A 26,532-nucleotide genomic window follows, 5' to 3' on the forward strand; every position below is an offset into this window, starting at 1 on the left:
TCAAACTTGATAACCACCAATATGATGGTAATAAAACGCGAAACAGGTTTGATGTGAAAGAGATGAGTTGTGAATGTCGATTTCCAAGGTGTAAGCGCATCTTGTGCAGAACGAGCGGTTCGAAACGGTTGTCAATACTGAATAAATTTGAGTTGTGATGACGTAATGCTCGACTGAGTTCTAAATTTTCTATTTTTGTTATATTCAAATGTGAAGTGCACTTTCAAATGCAATCATAACGAACTTGCTGAAACATAAGTCAGCGATTTCCTGACTCCATTGAATATGGCCAATATTAAGATTAAAAGTTCCTTCCTTGTTGCATAATAATTTATGGTTAAGTCCAGCGCCACAGATTTTCATATTTTTACGGAGAGATTAATTAGGTGTAAAATAAATTTCACTTTTGAAATTTGACAGGGGGTAAATGAGAAAATAGAGGTCGATACCCTTGTAATGTTGGCAAACTCGTCTGAAGAAGACTTGACCTTTGCGAAAAAGCTACAAAACTCATGAATCACAAATGGTTTGTGTATATACTATATAGTAATAAAGATTCCCGTAATAAAACAACAATAACAATTTTCATAAGCATTTGCACTTCTCTTCATACTGCTTTTGCAAAATCTGACTTCAAAGTGATTGCTGTGAGTAGATATCGAAGTACATCTTACTTTGTACAAAGACTGCACTCACCAACTTATTTTGCTAATATTGCACCGACTATGTTGTTGATTTGATTGATCACATATTAAAAACCAGGTGTCACTACCATACTCCCTTAATAGAAAAATGTGCTGACTGCAACCAGCCGATTTTGTACATTTGGTAGAAATTGATTGAAATGACCAACTACGTAGATTCAGTGAGATCAAAACCACAAGTGAGATGTAATGAAATATCCAAAATAGGACAAAATATCCAAACTAGGATTCTTCCGTAGCAGCTAACGGCTTGATCATCATGATAGTGGCTTTAAGAGAATAATTCGGATCATTTCTCCATGTTCTCCAAGTTATTCCGTAACATCCATCTCCGCAAGCAGGGAAATCTTGTGGTTGAATGTATCTTCCGTTTAAATTGGAATCAGAGCAGGCTCTGAACCACCACCCACCACCCTCTAGGTCGGCACAATTTTCAAATTCTGGAACATAAAAATTATATAGTTGATATAGTATAACACCAACTATAACAACAGTTCATCTCGACTTCAATTTTTTTTAGCACGCGGTGTGGCTCAACGGGCTAAGCGTTAGGAATACGCTCGCCACCGCACCTCTAACTACTCTGCGTGGGTTCGCAGGTTCGAATCCCATGCAGGGATGGTTATGTGCGAGAGGATTGCTGGACTCCTCGCCGTCGTTGGGTGGTTCACGTAACCGCTGGTCGGTTACGGCTTCCTCCACCACCAAGTCCATGCTTCCGAAAACAAACAATACAGTAAATCTAATCCCATACCCGACTTGGAATGGTAACCGGACGAGAGGCCGTGGTTCGCCATATGAATAAGCCGTCTTATCGGCTTTCCTCTCCCCCGGGATAAATATGTAAATCCTATCCTATCCTAAATTGCTTACCATCTCTATCAACAAAACAAGGCCTGCAATTATCGTTATCAACATCAGTTGTTGTAAATCGAGCAAGATGCGCATTTCTGGAGCCATCATCCACTGCACCTCTAAATGCATCCCCCGCTGTACCACGAGTATATTGTCCTAACCTGTAAAATAAAGCATTCAGCAATTTCAATTATAAAACAGTATTTATTGAAAAAGTTGAAAGATGGCGAATACACAAATAAAGTGACGTTTATCAAATAGCCCAATTTTTCGACCTATTGGTTGTTATGTACTCAACTGTGCCGAGTAGTAATCGTTATTGCTGTGAACACGGAATCCTTCATATTCAGCATATGCCCGATGACCTTCCCAATCGAGTAATATAACTTGGAGCCTGTAAACATCTTGGTTGGTTAGATAAAATATTTTATCATTCCCCAAGTACATTTCGCCATCAACATCTCCAAAACCTGCAACAAAAATATTTTTATTTGAAATTGCGATCGTTATTTACTTATTACTTACTTATACTCACTGCGGAAAGTGATAAAAGGTCATGCTTTCCAAGCTTATGTGTATAAAGTGATCAACATTCTCGCATATTTTTATCGATAATTATTTTACGATTATGAGCAAATTTCAGTTTTACCCTTGTTCACCAAAATATTCATTCTCAGTCCTTGGCCAACAAACAATATTGTTTATCTGGACCAACGCCTTGGAAGACACTAAACTGTTCTTGAAGAGGAAATAAATTAGCTTTGGTGCACTGTATATATTGCAGAATCAAGAAAAAATGGTACTGGGAAGCAAATTGATGCAACTTTATTGATATTTTTGTTACATAACTATGCTAAGCCCACGAAAAGTGCAACAAACAGGTTTTTTCCGAATTTTCACAGCTGGGTAACCAAAAGAGATAATTTGTATTATCCTAGTTTGAAGTTGAAGTATATATAGCAAGAGGAGGATGAGCAGGCTAGGCTATAGATAGAAAATTCGCTACGCTGAGTCGCTGATACGACAGACCAACGCGATAACTAGAATACTAGATCATATATATATATATATATATATTTAATTATCTCGTAAATGCGATCTCAAAATCCCAATGTGAACTTACTACAGACTAAACGACGATGTGAATTAAATATTGGAAATAGATTTGCAAAAGTAATAAATTACGTTGTTTATTCAGTTGAAATCAAATTATAAAATATACATAATACAAAATTATAAGGAAATAGCTCTGTGGATTGAACCCTCCCAATGAAGCACCTACATCACCTTTTATGCACAAAGGAGTGTAAGTTTTACTATTAAATATATCAAACATACAATAAAAGTATGATTTTGCGCAGATTTTAACCCTGTAATTAAATTATTGTTATATTAAACTGAAATACAGTCAATTTTCATACCATCGGCATATGCTTGCCAATTCCTATTAAAATCCACTGATCCGTCCCGACGCTTTTGAATAAGCGTCCATCCTCCACCATTGTAAGATTGCTCGCAGTAGACTTGGAATGTCTCTCGTGATCTATATGGTCTCACTCGATAGATTCCAGAAATATTGTATCCCATTTCAAATAATTCCCAGCAATCTGCAAAAACGAAGGAGGATGGCATTTGAGCACAGATTTATCTGGAAATAGTAATCAGCTATGTTGTTATTGTAAGAGAACTATATCAGCTTTAGGAACATGTAGACACAAACAAACACATATATATATATATACTGTATATATATATAAGCGATTTAACAGGCAAAGTAATACTGCTGGAATATCGCTAACATTGGGACGAATGGAAGGTTGATTTCATGTCATTGATGCATATATAGATGAGCAGAGAAAGGGCGTAAGAGGATAAATTTCAACAATAATCGCCCTGCAATAATTCCAGCCTCAAGAATAGATTCATGTCAATCAAAATACGGAATTCATATTTGGTTACCATTAAGATGAGGATAATAAAATACAAATGTAGAATGTGATTATGTAGCAGATTAAAGACAGACCCAGGGATTATGTACCAAATCCTAATGGTCCTGCCTGATAGGTGGAAAACAACACCACTGTATACATTCTTTTGATAATTGTCATCATTGAGCTAACAGCACTATGATGATAATAATTTATAACAAATACCTGCAATAAACACCACTGATTCACCAGCGTTCAGTTTTTTCAGAGTGGGACAGGACAGTTTTTGCTTAGTTTGGTACAGATTCTAATGATCAGCTTTGAAACGTTCTAAAATCTGAGCAATTTAGAGAGCAATGCTTAAATATATAGACATGAAAGTCGAATTACGAACCGAAGTACAGCAGTACCTTATATGCGATACACACGTTCATGAAAATTAGAATCTTAAAAAACAAAGATTGTGATTTTTTTACGACCTTTTAGATTATGTTTGCTTATTCAATGACTGCTATACTTTACTAGTCTTCTCTAGTCATGACATTTGATTCAATGATATACGACTCTCTCCTTTTTCATTGTCATGTCAGACAATCATTCTCTGTATATTGAATATTTTCTATTTCTTCGCTGGAATAATGTTAACAAATTTTAAAAAAGCGCATCATAAAATTTCAGTATAAATGTGACCGACAGGTGTTTTACGCTATGTGACATCATAATCGTCGATAAGTTTATCCGGAATCCTAACCGAAAAATGTTTACAACATCCAGTTGTATTTTGTATATATATAATACGAACGAACCTATTTCTATTTCACTGCTGTATCTGTGGAATAGTTGTTTCCTACAATGTGTTGTGAATATTGGTGAATTTCTAAAATAATTATTCCAAAAAATGACATCATATCGCCAAATAAATTGTAAGAGAGAATCTGTGCACAACAAAATCCAAACGCAAAAACGTTGTTGGCACGTGGTACGACAGAATGAAGTAAATTAGTCTATCGTTCAAACTCGTTTCAATTTAGTCTCGACCATGAACTATCGTTTTTTTTTAATAAAAATACGGAATACTAGATTCGAAGAAAACACATAACAACAGAAATAAATGTTAGCAAAAGGTGGGAATGTGGAATAATATTGGGCATATCAGTCCTAACAAAGGCGTCATGATGAGATAGATTCGCCAGACTAGGAAGCCGTCGGACCAGTGGCGTTGTTGAAATGGGTTCCACATCAGTAACTAAGTTACTGCTATCGAATATCTCACCATTTTGTATTAGGCGAATTGTTACGAATTATCTTCAAAATTATTCAATACCAGCGGATTAGCCAGATATGAATATATCACACTAAAACCATCGATTTAGAAGAGTTTCAAATCGTATGACGGTATACAATTTTCTGAGTTGTTTGAGAGAACGGAACTTTGTGATTAACTCGAAATCCCAATCATTGAATTTTCAAATTTTCACAGAAATCAATATAATCAGCATGAATTAGAAGAAACGGCCCATAACTTATTGTAGTCGTGCAATATATACATAATCGAGTCTATCGAAGCAAGCCCCAAGGCGCGATTCAACTGTGATTCATAGCATCAAAGACAATTTTTTGTCGGGATAGGCTTATCGTATTGGATAAAATACATGGCGATACTTTGATACTAATGATATAGCTAAAGCATATTTATGAGAAATTTCATTTCAATAAAGAATAATTATGTTTAGTTGATGAAAATATAGCTTGTCGCCAGGAGGCACTACACTGATACATATCTAACAAGTCATGTAATTTTTGATGTGAAGTCATGACGTGGTTAGCATTATTATCCATTTCACGAACTTCAATTCATCAGAGAACAATGTCAATATACATTCATTTGTGTTAAAAATTTAATATATTACCAAGTACACTATTTCAAATTATATATATGTTGTAAATACTGCAAATACCGTTTAAAATGCGGTTGTACTGATATTTTACATCAATATCAATTATTTATTGAGTTTGCTAGAAATTCTCAACATCGCCGAAGAGTGGTAAAATGTAGATTTCCAACAGCAATAATAACGTCCATACAAAAGAAGTTTACCTTCATTATTTCTGCCTGCGATCGTTATCATGTGTCCTGTCATCACACCCCTCAGCTAAGCGATCAAAGATGTAAGATAAGAACGTATAGTTGACAATGACGACATGTTAAATTTTGAAAGTGGGGAAGGATACGCCAAATTCAAGCTTAATGTAATATTGATTAGTGCTGCATAAGTAAAGGTATATATATAGTTCATTGAAGAATAGAGAAGAATAAATCAACAACATACGAAAGTTTCGTATCACGAAATACTGACCATAATAAAAATAGAAAATAAAAAAAAAATATCAGCTACCATTTATAGATTTTCAGAGACAAAAAATCAGTTTAGTAATAGAGCTGACGAGTCAGTTGGATTAAAAACTGGTATAAACAATGGCATTATTGTTGTTTTTTAGTGGATTGTGTAGCGAAAACAGAATTGAGGTATGTTATAAGCTCTGATGGCTTGTAATAAATTTCCGAGGTTTAAACGAAATCATTATGATGTACGCTTTTATATGATATTCCATAATCACCATACATTATTCAATTCAAAAATGTTTCATGAAAAATCCATTATCCATGTTCGATAGGATATAATTGAATGAGTGTCTAAATTTAGCTATGTTTTGATATTCGTCAATAATATCAGATGCAATATATTTTTGTTTGAAGGAGTTGTGAATTTAGTTACTCGATTCGACATAGCGTACAAAACAAATACTTCAGTTCTGAGTTTGGATCATCGTCATCATTTTTATGAAAATCAAAAATATACGAACCTCGTCAACATTTACTGTTGGTATTTACAACTACCATAACGACCGATCAAAAATTGCTATGCAAACACAAACCCAACGTAAAATTGCAAAAAAAAAGTAATGCCGTCGTCTATTAAAAACGGTTTATTCTTTGTTATATTTACTCTGAATATCATATAAATTACTGCTATCGATTATAAAAACTTCAAGATTCAGCAAAAAACTTCTTAGTAGCAATTACAGTGGAGACGTATGGAGTTTGTTCAAAGTTGTTTTATAAAAAAGTTGCAGAAATTCATGGACAATTGTCTAGTATGTTTTCAAGAGTAACATAAGGTTTTTTTGTCTTATTAGTCAAGTTTTCTCATTTGCTTTTATTTTTAAATGACAATTCATTGGGTGAGAGCGGTACCATGCAAACCAAGAAATTGCTTTCATATTTGAAATGGCTTTTCATATTCATCAAAGAAATAGTATGAAAATCAAATAGAACTATCACAACTATATTCGAAATAAGAGTCACATTATCGAGAGAGGAAATGAAAAGGATGTGATAAAGAAATCGGTTACGAAGAAGTAGACGTGGCTGCATGTTCGCAAGCAGAAGGGCGTTTTAAATAGTAGGATTGTACTGAAAAATATTTCAGATATCAGTATATTTTTTGGACAAATTTTTATCAGCATGGTGATTTGTTAAAATTAAGGTGATTAAATCGAGCCTACGTCGCAGTTGGAATGTTCACGAAGTGATCTCTAGTTTTTATCTAAGCTTGGCAGTGATCGCGTTATGATTTACATTGCACAGAGTTTTTTTTGGTATTATTTCGTATAGCGAATATCTCTAAACAGAAGTCCAACTTATATGTTACTAAATTTTACACGATTTTATACAGTGTGCGTCAATATTAAGTTAACTTTGATACGTTGCTTGTCATGATAGATCTGCCATCAAATAATTCAAGTTGAGTTCTAGTTATCAGATAACGTGCAAATGCGCTTAGAGGTAAACCTGAAAAACACTGTGACACCACAATTAGGCCGTACTTTGGATCGGAAGTTAGATATCATGGAAGCGATACACGTTAATAACTAAAGCTACCATGAGATAAGAGAATGAGTAGTGACATTGTGCTCTTTTCATAATATTGATAATAAACTACGTATGTGAAAAGCTGTGATATAAAATTCCGGAGATCAGCAAAAAGGCTATAAATACAAAGGATGAAATAATTTTTCTTCATCATTTGACTTTATTGCGCAAACTTCCATTGCTTCATGGAAATGACGAATTAAGCCTTCATGGAAGTGGCATTGTACCTTCAAAATGTAATATCATTCAGACATTCATTTTCATCCAAAATTGTTTTTGTGATTTATCATTTGGGTTTGCGCTATTAAATATTCTTTGCTTAGTTCTTGTGATTTTGTATTGTACGCGACGTGTAGTTGAGCATTCAGGAAATTCATGGAATGTGAATTCCAGTAGTAAAATTGTTTTTAATTAAATTCACGGGCAAAACCTAAAATAACGAATTGGGATGATCAACCAAATGTAGAATGGAAACACGTTTTTGGCAGTGTTCCCCGACCTTGTCTTCTTAATAATTAATGAGATTGCCATTTGTCGTGAAATAGATTTATCATAAAATGTGTATTTAGAACGCGTATATAAATATGTAAGTGCCAAATCGACTAATTTGTCTAAATTATATGCCTCTCAATACGTTTATGACAGATATCGTATTCAGTGTGAGACATGTTTATTTTTATTATAGAATTATAGCGAAATAGAGCAGTCAAGGCGACAGAATAACTGTTAATTGTGTCTATACAACGCAAATAAATACTCACATCACTCGTTGCGTAATAATTTGTATCACAAACCAGATTATGGAACTTAAATTTTATACCCTCTGTTTACACAGTTGAATAAAATCTGATTGACGTAACATCTTCATTGAATGTTCGACAAAATTCGTGTATCGATATCGTTAGAATTCAGTGATATTATAAATTATTCAATTTCTTAATATAAAATCCAAGTCACAGTAACAACGGTCACGTCAAACACATCATCGCAATTTGACGAAATTGAATCTCATGAGTGATTCTCATATTAAAGAGTAAAGATAAAAAAAAAACGATAAAACATGGCTGCATTAAGTGTGACCAGTCATCGAACATATATAATTCATTTTATAAGATCATATCTGCGTTACATTATTCTTTGAGGCGAACCAAATGGAAAACTGAAGCCTACAAAAATCAATGCGTATGTTCATAGAATACCATATGATCTTACTTTTAACATCGAACGTGATTTTATTGTAAAAAGAGTTAATTTGAAACTTCAAATTAATTTCGAATGTACGATGTAACTTTTGATTCCTGGACAGTTTTTGATACCGTTTACAATTTTCTTTGGGAATTTATATAAATCAGAATTGGATTTCTTGCAACAATTGCAGTAAAACTGGTGACATAACAACGCACCACAATTTTTGTTCGGTAATTTAGCGATTTTATCGAAAGTAAGATCTCTGTGAAACTATAACTCTTCTGCGAAAATAATACAACGAAATCAGATTAAAGAGAAAAATTTCGCGAATTGCTTGCTAGCAATTACGCCACTATTTTGCGTCTGATAAGCATAGCAATAGCTTATTTTTACAACTTGTCCTTTCTCAGTCGCTCGCTGTCTACATGTTAGTAGGGATGGCGGAATCGAGTCCGGATTCGATTACAGAATCGATTCTTCGCGGAATCGACTAGAATCGATTCCGATGCACCGGAATCGATTCTCGAGTTTTAAAATTGGATTGCAAACAATGTGTAACGTTTTGTGGCAATTTCTTTATATATATATATGTATAAACTGCTTCACTGCTATGTTGAGTTGCTACGACACCGCAAACTTCACTATATATAATATATATATATTATAAATATCGCTAGTAGGCTTTAACGTTTATTTATTTTAAAAATCTCTGTGGGTTCTGAGGGATTCGTTTTTTTTGTGCGGTTTTGTCTCATGTGGCAGATTGGATACCCATACTACTTAGTTTCGGCCTCCTCGTCCGTCCAGAATTTGAACATCGCTGTCTTGCTTGATTTCATATGGTATTGCTTGGGTGGGTATATTTTTTCGGTAATATGTCGAGGAATCGAGATTCGGAATCGAGAATCGGAATCGAAAATTTAGGAATCGGATAAGAATCGAATACTTGTAAGTACTCATACTTGGCATCCTTACATGTTAGTGGATCCATATTCATCGACTACAAGAATAGAGCAGCGATAATCGAAATGGATATATGGAGTGATTAAAATATCTTGCATCACACTTCACAAATTTCGATTCTTATCATTTCTATGAACTGGACTGAGGACGCTTGACTTCGGTCGCGTTTTTTAGCATTTTTTTAATGCCACAAAAAGCACAGAAATATTTGAACACATCGTTATTTTATTGTCGGTAATAAGACACAAATGATGCAGGCTTTGTCAACGACTCACATCCGCTGAGCATGAGAAGCAAGTATTTCCTGCATCGTCTGTCGACGTACCCACAAAATGTACAGCAGGCTAAGTACGACAGTAAGGTGGTTAGCATTGATCTAATTCTAATACATCAATCATAAAGACTGAACTTCGATCTACATCTGCGTGTTATTGAGACAAAAATAAAGTATGAACCTGGCAGCATGTGAGGGTATTTTTGTTTCACGTAATTCAATGAAATAGCATAGATCTTTAAAGGCGGCGTTTATTTAGGACATGGATGACAGTATTTGAAGATTTAGTTTGAGAATTATATGAAATAGCAGCAAATTTGTACAGAGGGCGAGATGTAGTCTCAAAATATGTTTTAATTCATTATCTCCCAATAATTTCCATATTTGGTACTTGTAATGTATCTTTGGTCAAAATTAATTTTAGCTCATATATGTAATGACAAATACCGCTCATTACCCAAAATATTATTTCTGAATTGGGAATTTTGCTGTACCTATGGTTGTGGTTAATGACGTGTTTCTTAGTATGTTATCGTATCATACTGTGGAATGTGCTGCGACACAGAATATCCTGTTAATTATGTGGTTTAGCTGCTGTTACGTTTAAAACTGATAGTAAGCGAATAAGTATTGACGTGTATTAGTGTTGAAGGAAATAAATTCATAATTTCATATGTTTTTGATTTGAAACCGAGCTTTCGGAGTACAGGGTTTAGTATATTTGAAAAATCACTTTGGGGACTCTTATAAAGTCAACTTAGTTGTTATCAACAATTAATGGTATATTGTATTTCTCAGAATATAATATTTAAAGCCATGTCAAACATTAAAGATCGAAATTAGTAGGCCTACTACATTGGTTTTCGAATTGAGCGTAACAGAAATAAGGTTGAATATTTGAATTTTAAGTTTTTGCGATTCACATGATAATGCAAAGTGGGGGCATTGAATGATTTGTTAGATGACTGAAAACTTGACCACAGATTCCGAATGTCTATTTTTTCTATCACAAACAACTGCTGTCCAGCATACGAGCTTAGGATGTAATTTTGTCGTAAAATTACGTGATTGTTATCACAACGAACCTCTCAACCGCCGGTGTTTACAATCGTATATAAAACGCCAGAGCCTCCACTCTAAAGGCTGATAACGATGATCGGAATTGCTTTCGAATTGTGAATACCTCCCAGCACTCTGGTGTGTGGCATTCTTTAGTAAAATGCAATTTTCGCATCTAAAAAATATGGGGCCTAGGCCACGACCGATGCACGTTGTTGAAGCAAGGTTCATTCTAAATTCTTGGTCTTTAATAGTTCAGTTTTGTATTTGGTATATATAAATCAAGCGGTAGAACAAACTGATTTACCACCAAACAATACTAGCTTCGTACATGTATATATGACATTTTTAGCCCGATTCCATAGGCGCAGCGACGCTACAAATAGTATTCGAACCTAAGATGGAGCAAGTTTCGTTATAAACGAGTAAGGTCTTATTAATTGCGATTTTGATAAGATCTAAAGCAAATCATTATTATACTACGGCAGCAGGTGCGAACGAACCTATGCTGTTTACGAGTACAACGTCCGGCGTTTAACGGTTCGACACGATGCCTGTTCGTTCTTTTCTTGTGTATTTATCTGTAGAATAAATTAAAATCACGACGGCAGGCACAGCTATTCTCGTATACATAATAAGACTAACTTTTTATTAATGTTTAAAAATATGTATAGCGTGATATTTATAAACAGTAATTAAACTAAAATCAAAAAGTTAGAGACGGTTATGTCCGATACAGATTGTCTACATTTATATGTTTTGAGCGGACTTTCCTATCTAGAAAGTATTTGTAACAAATTGTGCTTATGAGCTGTAGAAGACGACGTAACAAATGCAACAGAAGGTTTAAAGTTTTAATAAGGAAGCTCAAAATAGCATTTATTTGTGGTGAACTTCTCTATACTTGACAAAATACTAGAAATACATCGGTTAAATATATAACTAAAAATTCCATGAATGACAAACGTATGGCCATTGGACATATATATAATATTTTCATCGATTTGATGAAAATATCAATTGTCATATTAGCTTCATCATTGAATTTAAACTATCTTCGTTTTGCATTCTGTGTACGTATAGGTTGTGCCTGATGACGCATTTCTCTCGCATATTTGCGTCATTTTATCAGAATGGGAATTTTTTCGACTTATGTTACAGGTCAAGTTCACAAGGTGATATATATTTTCTCTTTTCAAATAAGATCTACCGCGATGGATTTTTCTGTTACTGTAACAAAACGCGTGAGAATGTATATATATTTAACAGTCAATTTAGTGAATTATCGCAAATCAACAACAATATAAATCGAATTGTACAAAATAGTAGTAGCCACCCAATCGATTCTGTTGTTAGTACTGCGCGAGTAAGCAGACGACGAATGGGCGCCGATATGTCATCTAGTTGAACATAAAATATAATTGAATTAACAAATCTGTAACATCGGTCAGTTAGTTAAACCACAGAAAGAAATTTCACACTGACGTTGTTAATGGGGTGAATTGAGATCTCCCAAAATAATTCTTCGAAAGTTGGTTTCTTCTTAATATGGGCCATGTTCGTTCTTGTATATTCGACCAGGACCAGGATCGTAGCCCGTATTAGGTAAGCATACAATTCTGACCTAACCTGAAGGCATCGCCATGAGCCCTGATTGCGATTCCCAGACACGATAAAGGCCCCGGCTACTCGTCCTTCGTCCCGATACTCCATAAACTGGCCAAGTCTTAGTGATTTTAGTGGAAATTATAATAATTTGCAAGAATGTCTACGAAACGGGCAGCGCTTAAATTAACTGGCAGTTTCGGTAACCCGTTCACTTGAATGACGCTGCCATTATAGAGCCGCAAGTTTCTGATGGTAACCGGTTGTTTGAGTGCGGGCCTCAAAAATTAGCGGAGATCCTGGCGCCTACCGGCTTGTAGACTATTGTAGCCTATACACACTGATTAATATGGGTATTTATCTTATCTGACCACTGCATTCATGGATTTCATGCAACATATGAGGAAGGATTATATGGATGTCTACGGAGCAAAAACTAAATGCTTGCTCTATTATTAGCATGGATGCCAAATTATTTTGGCACAATAAAAATTTAAATTATCCGATGTTAATCGTTTGTGTTTCATGAAGTATTTTTAAAAAATACATACTTGCATTTTCCATTTTTTTTTGTAAAAAATCGCTCAGTGAAATTTTTTATTTTGGAATCTTCAAATTCAGCATAAGGCATAAACCTAGGAATATCCCACATGTATAAGATTTATTATAAGAAACGAATGAGGCGTGTCAGAACAACATAAAATAAAGTAACATAGTGCAATTCATTTCTCATATGACATAAAATTATCGCTGAGACGTAAAAAATTCGCAACGTCTTTTGGTTGGAAAAGTAACGTCAATGTATGAAATTTTTAATATTAAATATTACGCAAACAAAAGGAAACAGCAAGTTCTGCTTATTATTGTAAAAAAATATATTTTTATTCCGATTGTATAGTTAGATAAATAGCCGTACATAGCTGCATTATAATTTATAAATGTAATTGACCTATTTTCATGTTCTTCAATGTTTATAGTCTAAAATTTAATTTCCCCAAGATTTGAGTAATTTTACATAATGTTTGATTGTATTTGTAGAAACTCTGTGATTTCATGTAGTGATTCGTAAATATGATGTAACTACTTAAGCAGTCATAGTATTTTGGTTTAATCATATCAAGCATCGGCCATCTATAATATGCGCATATGGGTCCGGGACCTGCCAGTAAACGTTGTATTTTTAATATTTATTCTTCAAATGCTTCATAGAAGTGATTACGATGGGGGCGTGACGAAACAAAATTATCATAATATAATAATGTAATATAATTAGTTTAATACAATATTAGGCAACGGGCATATAGAGGCTAGTTATCTTTTCCTCAATTCTTGCCTATTTTCTGATCATCACAGTAACGAAATACAATATAGAAGGAGCCTTTTAGAATCTTTCATGCAAGGTACTGCTTTCAAGTAATTTTACTACGTGAAAATTCTCCGAAAGTTAGTCAAGTGTAGAGTAGTTCCTAACACCTATCGGCTAACTTTACCCAAATAGATAGAGAAGGATGTTGCACACATTCGAACAGTATAAAACAATCGCTCAGTGCATTTTGTTAAAAAAAATCGCGTGGCAAAATCTTATTTTTCCATGAATTGGTTTTCAAAGAAATATATAAAATACGCCGGGCAGATGAGTCTATATTCAGAGTTGAAAATCGAATTAAATTAGTTCACCTTATTATTAAAGTGTTAAGGTTATTGTCCAATGTTGTTTCATTGGGCATGGGATGTGGGTCTATGTGTAGAGGAATATACTATTATTGTATTGTTTGTTACCATTATCTGCATTCATAATGATCCAAATCTTAGAACTGTTTATTTGATAAAAAAATCAGTATACATAGAGCCTCTCTGCGCCATGATACTCATAATCATGCGTTAGCTACGCGCGTACTGGGAAACATCTATACAATTTTTATAGACGTTATATCCGCACCGGGGAATGGTCATTCGACTAATCTATGTTGAATTTTTGACACAAACTGTTACGTTTATTTGAACCTCCGCTGACCAAAGTTCGGGAGTTTTCGGCTCACAATATACGCGCATAGCTATTGCAATCAGTGTTGTCTTTCAGGAAATTACGTCAATATGTTCGTTAACACGAGCGCGCGATGCAGTGCATAATTATCACATCTTGCAGCTGCATTTATTTTATTGCAAGCCACATTTTTACAGCAACGTTTATGAAGGGCTATGTATTCTGGTAACTGAAGCAATATGTTCAGGATCATATTGCGTACAGACTTATAAGCATAATATGGTTGGGAATTGTGTAAAAAATGAGCTAAATATCTAGACTGCGTACGGCAGAGCTAATTTAAAAAAAAATCTAATGATACAGTCATTTTTCTTTTTAACACTTCCATAATATATTGTGGTTTTACGCGTACATAGAATGAAAGATTACTAGTGCATTCAGGACTCCCAAGTCAGGAAGGAATTTCACCCGAGAGAGGAATTTGGTCGTTAATGGGAATCAATTTTGCTTCGTACTGCTGTAGTATCACTAATATTTTTCAGTTATTCATTGTTACTATAATACTTCGTTGAGCATACATTATAAACTACTTGAAATGTATAAAACTGGGAGTGCGGATTGTGAGTATCATTAGCTAATGATTTCATAAATATTGAACAAATGAAGTAGTTTTTACTTGAATATTGAATTTTGAAGTAGTTTACGATAGTGGGGGATAAATTAAAATATCCAAATAAGTGAAAGGATAAGGAATTTAACGGAAAAAAGTTGAAAACCACTGGTACAGAAAAGAATATTTTATTAGGATGTAATTTACTCTAAAATCTGTTGGCAATTTTATTTTAGATGCTGAGTAATTAAAAATGTACAAATTCTAAAACAATGGGAACTGGTGAATCTATGGGCGCAACTGGGTATACACAGAATTCAATAAAAATCGGCGTATATGATTGAATACTAAATCCAGATCATTGAATATTACGTAAACATACGTAAAATAACAGCAGCAATAACGCAGATATTTTACATGATGCAAACAAGAAAATGGTGCGATATTGATTCTCGAATCTCGTTGCAATCTCATTAAATACAATTCATTCATACAAGCAGTCGGCGAAGCAGATCACCGTGTAGTATCTACTGTATATTACTTCAATGGACAGTAATACCACGTTTTCTTCTTCCTCATAGATATTTGATTAATATAATATATAAAGAATCACGAAAATATTATAGAACGCTTTGGATAGATCTCCGAAAAATCATCATGGATAATGATACTCTACAGAGTGTAGAAATGCAATATGAAGTGTATCAGGTTCCTTTCTGTAGACCGTTCAAGTGTCAATTAACTCCGGGAAGATTTACCAACGGAACTAGAGTTTCGAACACACTCTGGGACTGTGTCCCTGGCGACTGCAAAGTTTATGTGACAATTTTTCTTGGTCTAATCGTTATGTTGGGTGCTATAACTGTTACGTTCAACTGTCTGATATTGGGCATAAACTTGGCTTCAAAGACACGTAGAATGCGTAAACGTAATCCAATTATGAAAAACTATTCCGTCTACGTGGTATCCCTAGCGGTTGCCGATTTATTAGTAGGTGTTGCGGTACTGCCGCTTTGCATTATGAATCTGTATTTGGAATTCAATTCGAATTTCGAGCGAAACTCAAAACGTAATCAATGGGAAGATTGGCGAAACACAAACATAATTGAAGAAGAGGATTTGGGTTTACAGCATCCACAAGCAAGAATAAATATAGTTTCCTCTGGAGTTCAAGATCTTACAACAATTGCAATGCACAATCATACAGCTGTACAGGAAGAAACAATTGATTTTACTGAGGGCACGGCAGTTCGGGTTGCGCTGGGAACGTTTACGCATCTGACCTTATTTGTGTCAATCTACACACTGATAACGGCAAGTGCGGATCGTCTTTACGCAGCCTCTCATTCAGTACATTTAACATCTTCCCAATTTTTAAGAAGGTAGGTCAACTAAATTATTAACTGCTATTACAATTTTTTACAAATTAATTGTAATTTACGATAATAATTTAGCATTCAGCACATCAATGAAAAATAGTCTATTTATTCATCCCGTTTTCAGTATTGTTCAATAAATTATTTCACATACCTTTTCTGTTCTAGAATTGTTAATTTTTATTTGACAATGAAAATTTGTTTAACTGATAGGACTTCACAACAAAAGAGAACAAACTGGCTTAAACAGATGACGTATTCACTGAAGCGATCAACAGTAGCTGTTTTTATCGTATGGATCTGCGGCATCATTTTCGCATTGCTCCCAGTAGCAATGAGAAAGACATTTTATTTTCGCCATGTTGGTCACATTTTTGCAGCTATGACATCGACCGATAACTACGTTACTGGAGTTCGATGGTAGGAAATATAATCAGTTTAATTTATGTTGACAACATTCAGCTAATCTTTTACAAATGTTGATGATGATTTCACATTTTTATGTTTTATAGTCCTATACCAAAATTGTGATCATTGCTTAGTAAAAAAAAAGAATTTAATCCACGCAGGTGTAGTTTTGCAATTGATAATGTGTAATAAGAAATCAAAGCAATATCTATGTCTATCTCCTACTCTTGTCAAAGAAAAATAAAATCTACAGGTACGACAACAGTGTTTAACGTATTTTCGATATATTTGATCACGAAAATAATCTGATTAAATCTATATTATTCCATTTTGTAACAGACGAACGCGTGAAATAATTTCCCATTCTTCGCTCAGTTTATCAGTTATGCAAACAATTTTAGTTTGGTAAAATAACAGAATAATATATGGTCCTATTTTGATGTGAAACGTTGTAAATTTTGCAGGTATTTATTTACACTTGTAATTCCTCTCGTTGGCATGTGGATTTTAAACTTGATGATATGCTGTACACTGTGGAAACGAAAGAGGCAACTAGGGTTGAAACGGCAAAAGTCACTTCATTACAAATCTCATCTAACATCGCCTACTGAGAAATTCGACTCAGGTATGCCATCAACTTCTGACAGTGTATTTGAGAAAGAAACTAAATCGCCTGTCGTGAAAAAATATCCAGCTTCTAGATGGAATAAAGGGTCGTTTGGAGGCGAGGACTCGACATATAATTTGAAGGCTCATTCGTTGTATCGCAAAAAAGCATCCAACCAGAGCGGTGGTCGTATAACTTCTAGTAGTTTTCGATCTTTTGAATCAAAGTCTTCTGGGCTGCGTAGAAAAGTTTCTTCTTTACGAAGAGCAAAAGAGTTACTCAAGAGACAGTCATACGAAGCAAACATCACAAAAACTTTATGTATTGTAGTTGTTGCTTTTACCCTTGCAGTGTTACCACTTATTATAACCCTATGTACTATTACGTTAGACGATAACGGCACAAAAGAAAGATTGAATAAAGAAGTGACCGCGCTATCGTGTTCCCTGTTCCTTCTGTTTTCCAACAGTTTTGTGAACTGTGTAATATATGGAGCAAGGATGCGTGATTTTCGAAAATCACTATGTCAAATATTGCACAATTTTATGGATAAAATTAAAAACATGCTTTGCTGTTGTTACCAGCGAGCTAACGATAATATCTCTTCTGAGATTGTGAATGGCGTATTTCTGGTCACAAAACAACAAAGAGATCAGAAATCTCCATACATGAAGAAACTATCCAAACACACTACCTTTTTCCCTTCAAGCCGATCCGCGTCAAAGTTATCAAACATTTCTACATTAGAAAATCGTTCAAATGTTGTCAAATCTGAGAGTAACTTACCGCCTCCAATAACAAAATTATTGATCGAAAATGCACCGAGTGACCAAGGCAACTGCAATGGACACAACCAGAAACCGAGAACCTTATCAAGTAGATATCGCTCAAATCCGGAATTGACCTTAAGTTACGAAGAACTTGATAAGCAAAGGAATTCGTTCGCAGAAAATGAAGAATGTGGAGGGTCTGATCTCGTCGTTCCGGCAATCTGGAGAACATCGAGTTTCATTGAAAGCGAAAAACATCAAAGGTAATATTTATAATGTGTCGAGCCTATGAGAAATAACTGAAATATACAATTATTTATATTTACAGATATTTGAAAATAGTTGCCCGCATAATATACTAGTACGTATAAACAAATTCATATCGCGTTCAAAACACTTTTTCATTTTAGAGCAACACTAACGAATATTGGAGTTGAAGCGGTAAAAACATGTCAAGGAGATGACAATATTGCCATCAAAAGTCGAAGCAAATGTGCTGCCCTGAAGAATGGTAACGCCGAGAAACCAGAAGACAGTCCCACTATCAGAACATGTAAAACGCCTAGAGATCATGACTTAGATAAGAGCAAAATCAAAGATGTTTGGAGAGACGATCGCAACGAATCAGTTGACGGGAATTCAATTAACACTGGCGGATCAAATCATCAGTATACAAGTGATTTCACGCTTGGAATTGATTTTTCTGACTTTTCATAACTTCAGGGGGAAAAAAACAGAGATTTAATAAGGATGTGCGTACAATGCCCGTATTATCGGTAAATTCAGTTTTGATTTTTGGCCACTAGGCCAAAGGAAGGCCTTTACGTTTGACGTTCCGGTTCCGGCATATTTATACTGAGTTTGAATGACGCGCTTGTTTTTAAATCTTTTATCATAGATTTTGAATTCATTTATCTAGTGCAATAAATATTCTTGCCTGTTTACATATTTATATTTACATTCTATTTTGAAGATCTAGCAACCACAGATTGTGTATCCTATCCATAGTAGTAAAGTGGAGCAACCTGCCCCACGATGTCGTATTTAGTTCTACCTTGAACTGTTATACATCCATCGATTGATCGATGAAAATTTGTTTATGCATTGAAACTTAAGTTGAAAATCATGTTTTGTTCAGGTTTTATTTGTTTATTTTTTCATCTAAACTAATTTGTAGTCTGTTTTTCTTTTGTCTGGTTAATTGTGTTATGTCACGTGAGCACTAATACTGTGTTTTATAGGTCATGCTTGTTTTTTTTGTACTTGTTTCACAATTTAATAATGCAGTAATTCATTATTCCAATCACATATCATGTTCAAACTAACAAAATAGTGTTAATAACATTCGCGTATCAAACGAGGAGAGTCAAACCACCTAATTAATAACGTTTTTTAACGGTATAACATCGCACAACAGAATTTGTGCTCATTAAGCAGCTCATTAAGTGGAGAAAGCTTTCCTTAAAAAGGATCGATCTCGCGTATTATATGACTCATATGGATGGCGTAATTAAAGTAGGTGCGGTCTATTATACAAATCAATTTTGTACAAATCCCAGATCATTGATTTACGCAAAAAAAATATGGGAACCATGCTGAAAGATAGAACAAGCGCTTTGGCACCGTTCCCATATGGCAAGGCCTTGAAGCTAAGCATCGACGTTTGCTAAAAAGTTCGGCGGACGAGGGGAGGGAATAAAATATTACCATATTTCAAAATAGGGGTCTCTGAGAATTGAAATGAAGCAGCAAAATTTTGTGTGCAATTTCGGGTTTCATGAGATTCAAGGAAATTTGAAAACAATAAAAAATAATGGTAATGGTTTTTAGTGGCTCCAGACTTTTTAAGAATTGATTGGTTTGTTTGTTGGTGAGAAAAGCAATTCCTCGACTCTGGAATTGCCGATTATCGCCTTCAGTGGTCGGCGATCTTGTGGACAATGAAAAAGGCAATGAATTCCTGTTCGATAACGTTCCTGTAGCAGAAAGAATGAAGAAGAAGGTATTGGGAAGAGATCAAGATGACATGATTGCATTATATTGAGAAATATAGTGAGAACATCGAATAATCGACGTAAACGGTAATTTTGACATTTTTATTTTTCATAAGTCCATTATAATTTGTAGAGTTGTAACAAAAATTCAATCGGCTCCAAGAACCTAAATCTTGTGAAATACGCGAAGACCTACGATTGGGTTCACGTCCAGTAGCGAGGTCAAGGAAAAGATTCGCTCAAATAGAAGGAAATTATTCTTATAAATATGTATGCAGCAGCATTGGCTGCAAAATTGAATGTCACAACAAGGCAAATAAGTTTACTAATCGGTCACTTGTGGCTGTAGAAGTGTTGATTTTGTTTAGTTCATACAATTGACGTTAAAGCACGCAACTATGCTATTTTTTTCGCAATCGACAGTCTTCTGTGTAGTGATACCATTTATTGCGCAACAAATGGCGTTGCAATTCCAAACACGCTGCAATCTGCTACATGCTAAATGGTCGCAAGTGACTATTCTAGCCTGTTCATGCAGTAAAGAGAGGTGTATATTCAAAGCTTGAAATATTTACCCCAAGTGTAAAGTTAATTAAATTATGTACTGATGGTATTAGAAAATAGCCTTTCTTTACGGAAATAAAAGTATATATGATTTTTACCTCGTCGATGTATTTTGGATGTAACAAAAAGAAATATATTCATATGATTTGAAGGGCCTCAAGGAACGGCTCGCCACTATGGCTATACATTAGGGGCGGGAAAAATACGGCCACGGGCCGGATCTGGCCTACCAAAGTATTTCAACCGGCTCACTTGTACCTTCTGAAAGTAAGACTATATATATAGTTTTTATGGATATAAATTTCAGTTGAAATTTTAATGAAAATAACGAATCGTCGGCTGAAATAAATAATTCAGGGATTCAGTAATTCAGGTAATATTTCAGCGGTTTCCAAACGGCGAAAGAGAGGAAAGTTGCAGAGTGTGCCGAGTAAATTAACAGAATCGTGTTAAACAAAACTCAAATACGTTTTAAATGCTTTGTATATGAACCGATAAATTCATTTTACCTTTTTGTCGTGTTTCCCCAAAAAAGGATCTAGTCAATAACGCGAATATTTTTTTGACTTAGTCGACAGAAAGAAATCTCTCATGCACGTTTTAAATAATTGATAATTGTTTTGAGGTTATTTTGAATGAAAATGGATATCGGTTTTCATGTTTTGTATATTTGAAAATCTCGTATTTTTCTACTTTGTAATTTTGTTTTTAAATGAAAATATAAGACATCCCCCGAAAATAAGCCCTAGTGTTATTTTTTGGAAGAAAATTGAAATAGGACCCAGTCTTAATTTCTGGATGTCGTTTACTTTCTGTTATGCAGTGTCTGCCTGTATTGTTATGTAACAATAGAGATAAACACTACCTGCTGCAATTTTGAGAGCTGTAGTTTATTTATCTGCTGAGCAGAGTTCAACGAACATGTGATTTGCATTTCAAAGAAAAATCAGGCAGAAACAAGAAAGATAAATTCACCTTATACCTTCATTCTTTGCAAACAAAAGCATAAAGTACACATTAACGATCACAAAATTGATCTTTATTTGAAAGCAGCTTTTTTTCGTGTAATTGCGCGTGAGATTTTTCCTGATAATTTGGCAATGCACGAACAAAAAGTTTGGGGACCGTTGCCGTAAATCATCATTCGCAATATAATGGGCAACACGAACCAAATATATATATCCCGAATACACCTATCCGAATTATTGTTCTGATGTATGAATATCAACAAAATAAAAAGCAGATCTCTGACGTATGCGAACCTACGAACGGTTTAAACAAGGAAGCACGAGCAGCCCCGAACCTGGGCAAATTATATTGTGGTAAATACAATGGGATTAGTTTTGGCGACCTATAATATGATAAACATGGCAACATACCGCTTGGTGGCTCATCCGGTTGAGGTAAATTCTTTGGAACTAGCTGCTCCTTCCGATCACTATTTGTCGGCTGACGTCTTGCGACGGAGATTGCTTTGTTAGAAAGAGTTTCAGCGCGCCCGGCAGTTTCTGCCGCTTTAGCTGCTTCTAGTGCGACTTCATCCATTTTGTCTGAGATCACGTTTAGCTGATCAGACAGCCAGTCAAATTGCCCTTGTAGGGCATTTAGCTTGGCCATTTGTTTCAATATATTCTCTTCTGCGTCTGTGATTCGGAGACCATCGCGACTCTGAATATATACAAAAAATGAGTGGCATGACTCTTCCGCAAAGGGCTATTGCCGTGCTATACAGGGCTATATACAGAGGGTCTGAGTTGTAGGGCAGCTATAGAAGGGATGTACTGTCAATGAAGTACAATGTTTTGGGTGAAGAACAAATAAAGTTCCAAAAATTACCATATATATAATTAATCTTATATTAGTGTTAGACCAAAACAGAAAATTTAATTAAAAAACAATATTTTCCTGATATATTTGTTATTTAACTGTCTGACTAATTTTTTATCTACACTCTATCGGTCTACTTCTTGTTCTCTGATGTCATAGTCTTGCAAAAGAATTCAGTTTAAATCAGTTTACGCAATATTTCATGTGTCCGTTTGCAGTTATTTGCTCTGGACAAAGCTATAAACATTTTCTCGGTATGACGTCATTTGTGAAAATGATTGTACACATAATTATGAAATGCATAATACTAGGCAAAAGATTATACAATTGGCTCTGCTTCAAACGAATCAGCAAATTAAAAAGGTAAATAAAAAATACATGAAGTAAAAATGTTACGTTTGACTTCATAGATCTCACTACTGCCATCAACTGTCGGTTCTCTTCACTCAATTCATCATTACTTGCCCGAAGAACTGTATTTTGTGAGCGAATGGCCTGAGAATTGGTTTGTTATGATGCAATTTAAAGCTATTACATTTTGAAGAAAATTAAGAAGTCTTTGTCATCAAGTCTCATAAACAATTCCCGTTTTAGATTTTTTTTAAAACTTTGAATCCACTAAGAGACGAAAGAGATTAACTAATACATTTGATAACATGATATACATTTTCTGTTGAGAGATCTATAGAAATGCATAGATATGTATATACTTATATTCAAATACGTTTTATATACATACTGTCAATAAAGTCATATGCGCATACAGTCGTCAATTTATGCATATACTTTATGCAACAAAATACTGTTGTTTACGCGTGTTGTAAACGCGTGACAGACAGATCGTGAAATAAACATGGTTTTCAGAGTTGATAGAGCAGATTGATGCTATGTAAAAGCTACCAGCATTAGAATGAGTAATTCACGCCAGAAGTACAACAAATACCGTGACAATGGCGAGCAGGTCGATAGATTTGGTGGAAATCGACGAAGAAAACTTTCATACAAATAAACAACGATCGTGCAACTTAGGGCAAGGGTGTTTCAGGCAGACCATGTGCATTTTGGGGCGGGGAAACCGCATTATTAAAGCGAACTTGTGAACAGGACATGGCTGAGAGGAGCTACCTCAAATCGCAATTTTCAATATTATTAATCAGCTCCACTTCTCATGAATATATGATTGGTGATTTAGTATTTATTTTAAAACATTTTGGTCTGATCCATTACCTTTTACGTCAGATATTTTGTTAATGATACTTTGTAAGCAATGATTTTTTTAAATTCTGGTTAAAACAGTTTGTGAATATGGAAATATGTATGAAGGCCGTACGAAGTCCGCTGGTAAAAAGCAAACGAATTGTTACACCTAATGGCATTGTATAAAATTTATTTCGCTTATGAAATAAACAGCTACGACCATTACTACTTAATTAGTTCAGTTCGGGTAGGGAATTTTTCAAAAACTTTTATTTGAAACAATTGCGTTGAATCAATCTTTTTACCTGTTTGTGCAAATGGCTGTTCTATTTGTTTCTCGTGTATTAAGGTTAAAACAAGAAAATGAATTTAAAAACTTGCGTATTCAATTCTTATCGTCAATATAGCCTTCGAACGCCACAGGTATCGATAACTTGCATATAGGCTCCGAATGAGTTCAAAACCTGGTGGGCAGCGGAAGCCTTACTCGGAAAGCCGTTATGTGAACCACTCCGCGACGGCGTGAAGTCCAGTCCTGTCGAGTAACTTTCTAGGTGCTATATATATATATATATATATATTACGAAATACGAAAGCCAGTGAGCAGTAGATAAAAAAACTTATTTTACTTTACTTTATTAAGTATATATATATATATATATATATATATATATATATATATATATATATATATATATATATATTGTTTAGTCTCCGACCAAGGCGAGAGACAATAGAATGGATGTTGCGAAATAGCACCCGGACCTTCTTAGAATATATCCCATCGCGCAAATGCTCAATAAGACACCAATAAATACCTAATTAAATCATCCAATACTAACCTGGGTTTGTTGCTGTAAATTAATGTTTTGTTGTTGTAAAATCATCAGTGTTTGATTCATCACGTTGATTGTGTTAGACAGTTCGACTTGCCTTTGACTACTTTCATACAAATCTTCTTCTAGAGACGGCAAAGCAGATAACTTTTCAACCTGCAGCAGATGACGTATTAGATTTATTTCATGCTAAAGTATTTGAAGATGTGTATATTCATATCAACACCAAATTGATGGAACCAAGCGGCCAGCCTGAGGAATATATCTGTCTAGTTGATGTGTGAAGGAGTGATATTCTCGCAAATAGATTTAGTTGGAAGCAATATTATGTTGCATGATCTTTCCGTGTAAGGATAACAAATACAAAAAGACGATGTGTTAGCGGTAACAAATAATTTTTTTGCAGTTGAAAGAAACACATTCGTAAACTTTCTAAAAATATTAGAAATAAATTTCAAGCAGTGCGAAGTTCATTAACGTAGCGTTACTTCTTACTTGTGTGTCGGAAAATGTGACACACTATTACATCATCACTCCATTAAAACACATTGGCAGGCTAAGAGCTTGTTACATATATATATGCAAGATTGTGGATGGAATACGGTAAATAGACAACAACCTAACAACATACCTGACTCAAAGCATTTTCAAGCTTAGTTTGTTGCTTCGAGATTACAAATTTAAACTGAGCCACAGCCCTTGATATTTTTCCATCAACATTTTCTTTTGTTTCAGATTGAGTTGTTAAATGAACACGGCTGATGTTGCGATCTAAAAACTGTGACCGAATGGCATCAATTTCTTGAAGACAGGATGCCTTAATTTCCGAAACATCACCTTTCAAAATGTCCAAAACAAACGTTACATTTTTTGTGCGACAACATGCCTAATTGCAAAAATTATTTCATGACAAACCTTCAAATCGAAGTTCAACTTTTCCTATTCTTCTTTTCAAAGCACAATTATCAGGACAAGTCATTGGATCTCTGGTTGCCTGCAGAGTTATAGAACATAAAACTTTTTTGTATTTAACCGTACACAAACTTCTACCAAAATTAATCGTATTTTACTGTCACAGAAATGAGTTTTGAGACCATGGCGATGATTTTTCCATTCCTAATATATATAGATTTTCATGACATATATGATAAATGCAAGTAGGTAACTTGTAAGTGCATAATCTTCTAATTTATTTGAATATGAAGTGTCTTACCTTCAACCTTGCCGGCTTCTTTGTGGATCTTTGGGCATTCAAATGAAGATTTGATATCACTACTATCAGAATTATAGCGCTACATCCCGATGACTTCATTTTTAATTAGTTAATTTTACTATTGTCCTAGAAACTATTACGGGAGATATAGTGCCATGTTTTATTTGAGCATATGCGGATATGAAAGACTATAGAATTCATAATAACCATAAAAACGTATTTACCCAAACACCCTAATCGAATATGGTACACTAAGAACTGAAAAGTAACAAGTAACGTGCAATCCAAAAAAATGCTTTTCTTTAGGCGTACATAACAATATATTGCCCATACGATTCATCCGCTACCCGGAAGTGATCAATATTTCGGCCAAACGTGGAGAACATTCGAAGGGTTAAAAGATTGCCAGAGAATCAATCATAATAGCTTCCTGCTTAAGTTGCAATTTGCAAAGTTCTTGTTGATACATTCAGCACACTGGAAAGAGCATAGACTGACCGTTATGTTTTGCACTCGACAATGGAGAAACTTGTATTTCATTACGAAAGGGAATTTGATAATATTCACAGAACACGAGTATATATTTATTTTTCGGAGTGTGTTCTAATGGCCAAATATGAAGTATTTGGGGTAAGT

General features: G+C 34.6%; 3 protein-coding genes across 3 annotated transcripts in view; 1 reads left to right on the forward strand and 2 right to left on the reverse strand.

Moving 5' to 3' along the window:
* Positions 1 to 1,568, reverse strand: part of LOC120326949 (elongator complex protein 6-like) — an 86,672-nt gene extending 85,104 nt beyond the window's left edge. Inside the window, exon 1 of the mRNA XM_039393304.2 lies at positions 1,277 to 1,568. The gene's annotated coding sequence lies outside the window, so the exon portion shown is untranslated. The remainder of the gene's footprint in view (positions 1 to 1,276) is intronic.
* On the reverse strand, positions 300 to 26,126 carry LOC120326397 (uncharacterized). Its single transcript, XM_039392677.2, has 10 exons — positions 25,897 to 26,126; positions 25,599 to 25,677; positions 25,315 to 25,520; positions 24,690 to 24,839; positions 23,047 to 23,145; positions 22,203 to 22,491; positions 2,981 to 3,166; positions 1,858 to 2,029; positions 1,578 to 1,720; positions 300 to 1,144 (listed from the first exon to the last, which is right to left on the reverse strand). The coding sequence occupies exons 1-10, from the start codon at positions 25,993 to 25,995 to the stop codon at positions 927 to 929; spliced, it is 1,641 nt and encodes a 546-aa protein (XP_039248611.2). The 5' UTR covers positions 25,996 to 26,126; the 3' UTR covers positions 300 to 926.
* On the forward strand, positions 15,342 to 20,899 carry LOC120326398 (uncharacterized). Its single transcript, XM_039392679.2, has 4 exons — positions 15,342 to 16,486; positions 16,694 to 16,900; positions 17,353 to 18,528; positions 18,676 to 20,899. The coding sequence occupies exons 1-4, from the start codon at positions 15,762 to 15,764 to the stop codon at positions 18,980 to 18,982; spliced, it is 2,415 nt and encodes an 804-aa protein (XP_039248613.2). The 5' UTR covers positions 15,342 to 15,761; the 3' UTR covers positions 18,983 to 20,899.
* Positions 26,127 to 26,532: the final 406 nt, after the last annotated feature.

The sequence above is a fragment of the Styela clava genome, chromosome 4, assembly GCF_964204865.1.
Source record: "Styela clava chromosome 4, kaStyClav1.hap1.2, whole genome shotgun sequence".
Classification (NCBI taxonomy): Eukaryota; Metazoa; Chordata; class Ascidiacea; order Stolidobranchia; family Styelidae; genus Styela; species Styela clava.

Excerpts from the sequence above, each read along its gene's own strand:
- LOC120326398 (XM_039392679.2), top strand. The coding sequence starts at position 15,762 with ATGGATAATGATACTCTACAGAGTGTAGAAATGCAATATGAAGTGTAT. Across the intron at positions 16,487-16,693 it reads TCTTCCCAATTTTTAAGAAG|GACTTCACAACAAAAGAGAA; the intron begins GTAGGTCAACTA and ends TTTAACTGATAG. Across the intron at positions 18,529-18,675 it reads GAAAGCGAAAAACATCAAAG|AGCAACACTAACGAATATTG; the intron begins GTAATATTTATA and ends TTTTCATTTTAG.
- LOC120326397 (XM_039392677.2), bottom strand. The coding sequence starts at position 25,995 with ATGAAGTCATCGGGATGTAGCGCTATAATTCTGATAGTAGTGATATCA. Across the intron at positions 24,840-25,314 it reads TTGAAAATGCTTTGAGTCAG|GTTGAAAAGTTATCTGCTTT; the intron begins GTATGTTGTTAG and ends CATCTGCTGCAG. Across the intron at positions 2,030-2,980 it reads TTGGCAAGCATATGCCGATG|GTTTTGGAGATGTTGATGGC; the intron begins GTATGAAAATTG and ends TTTTTGTTGCAG.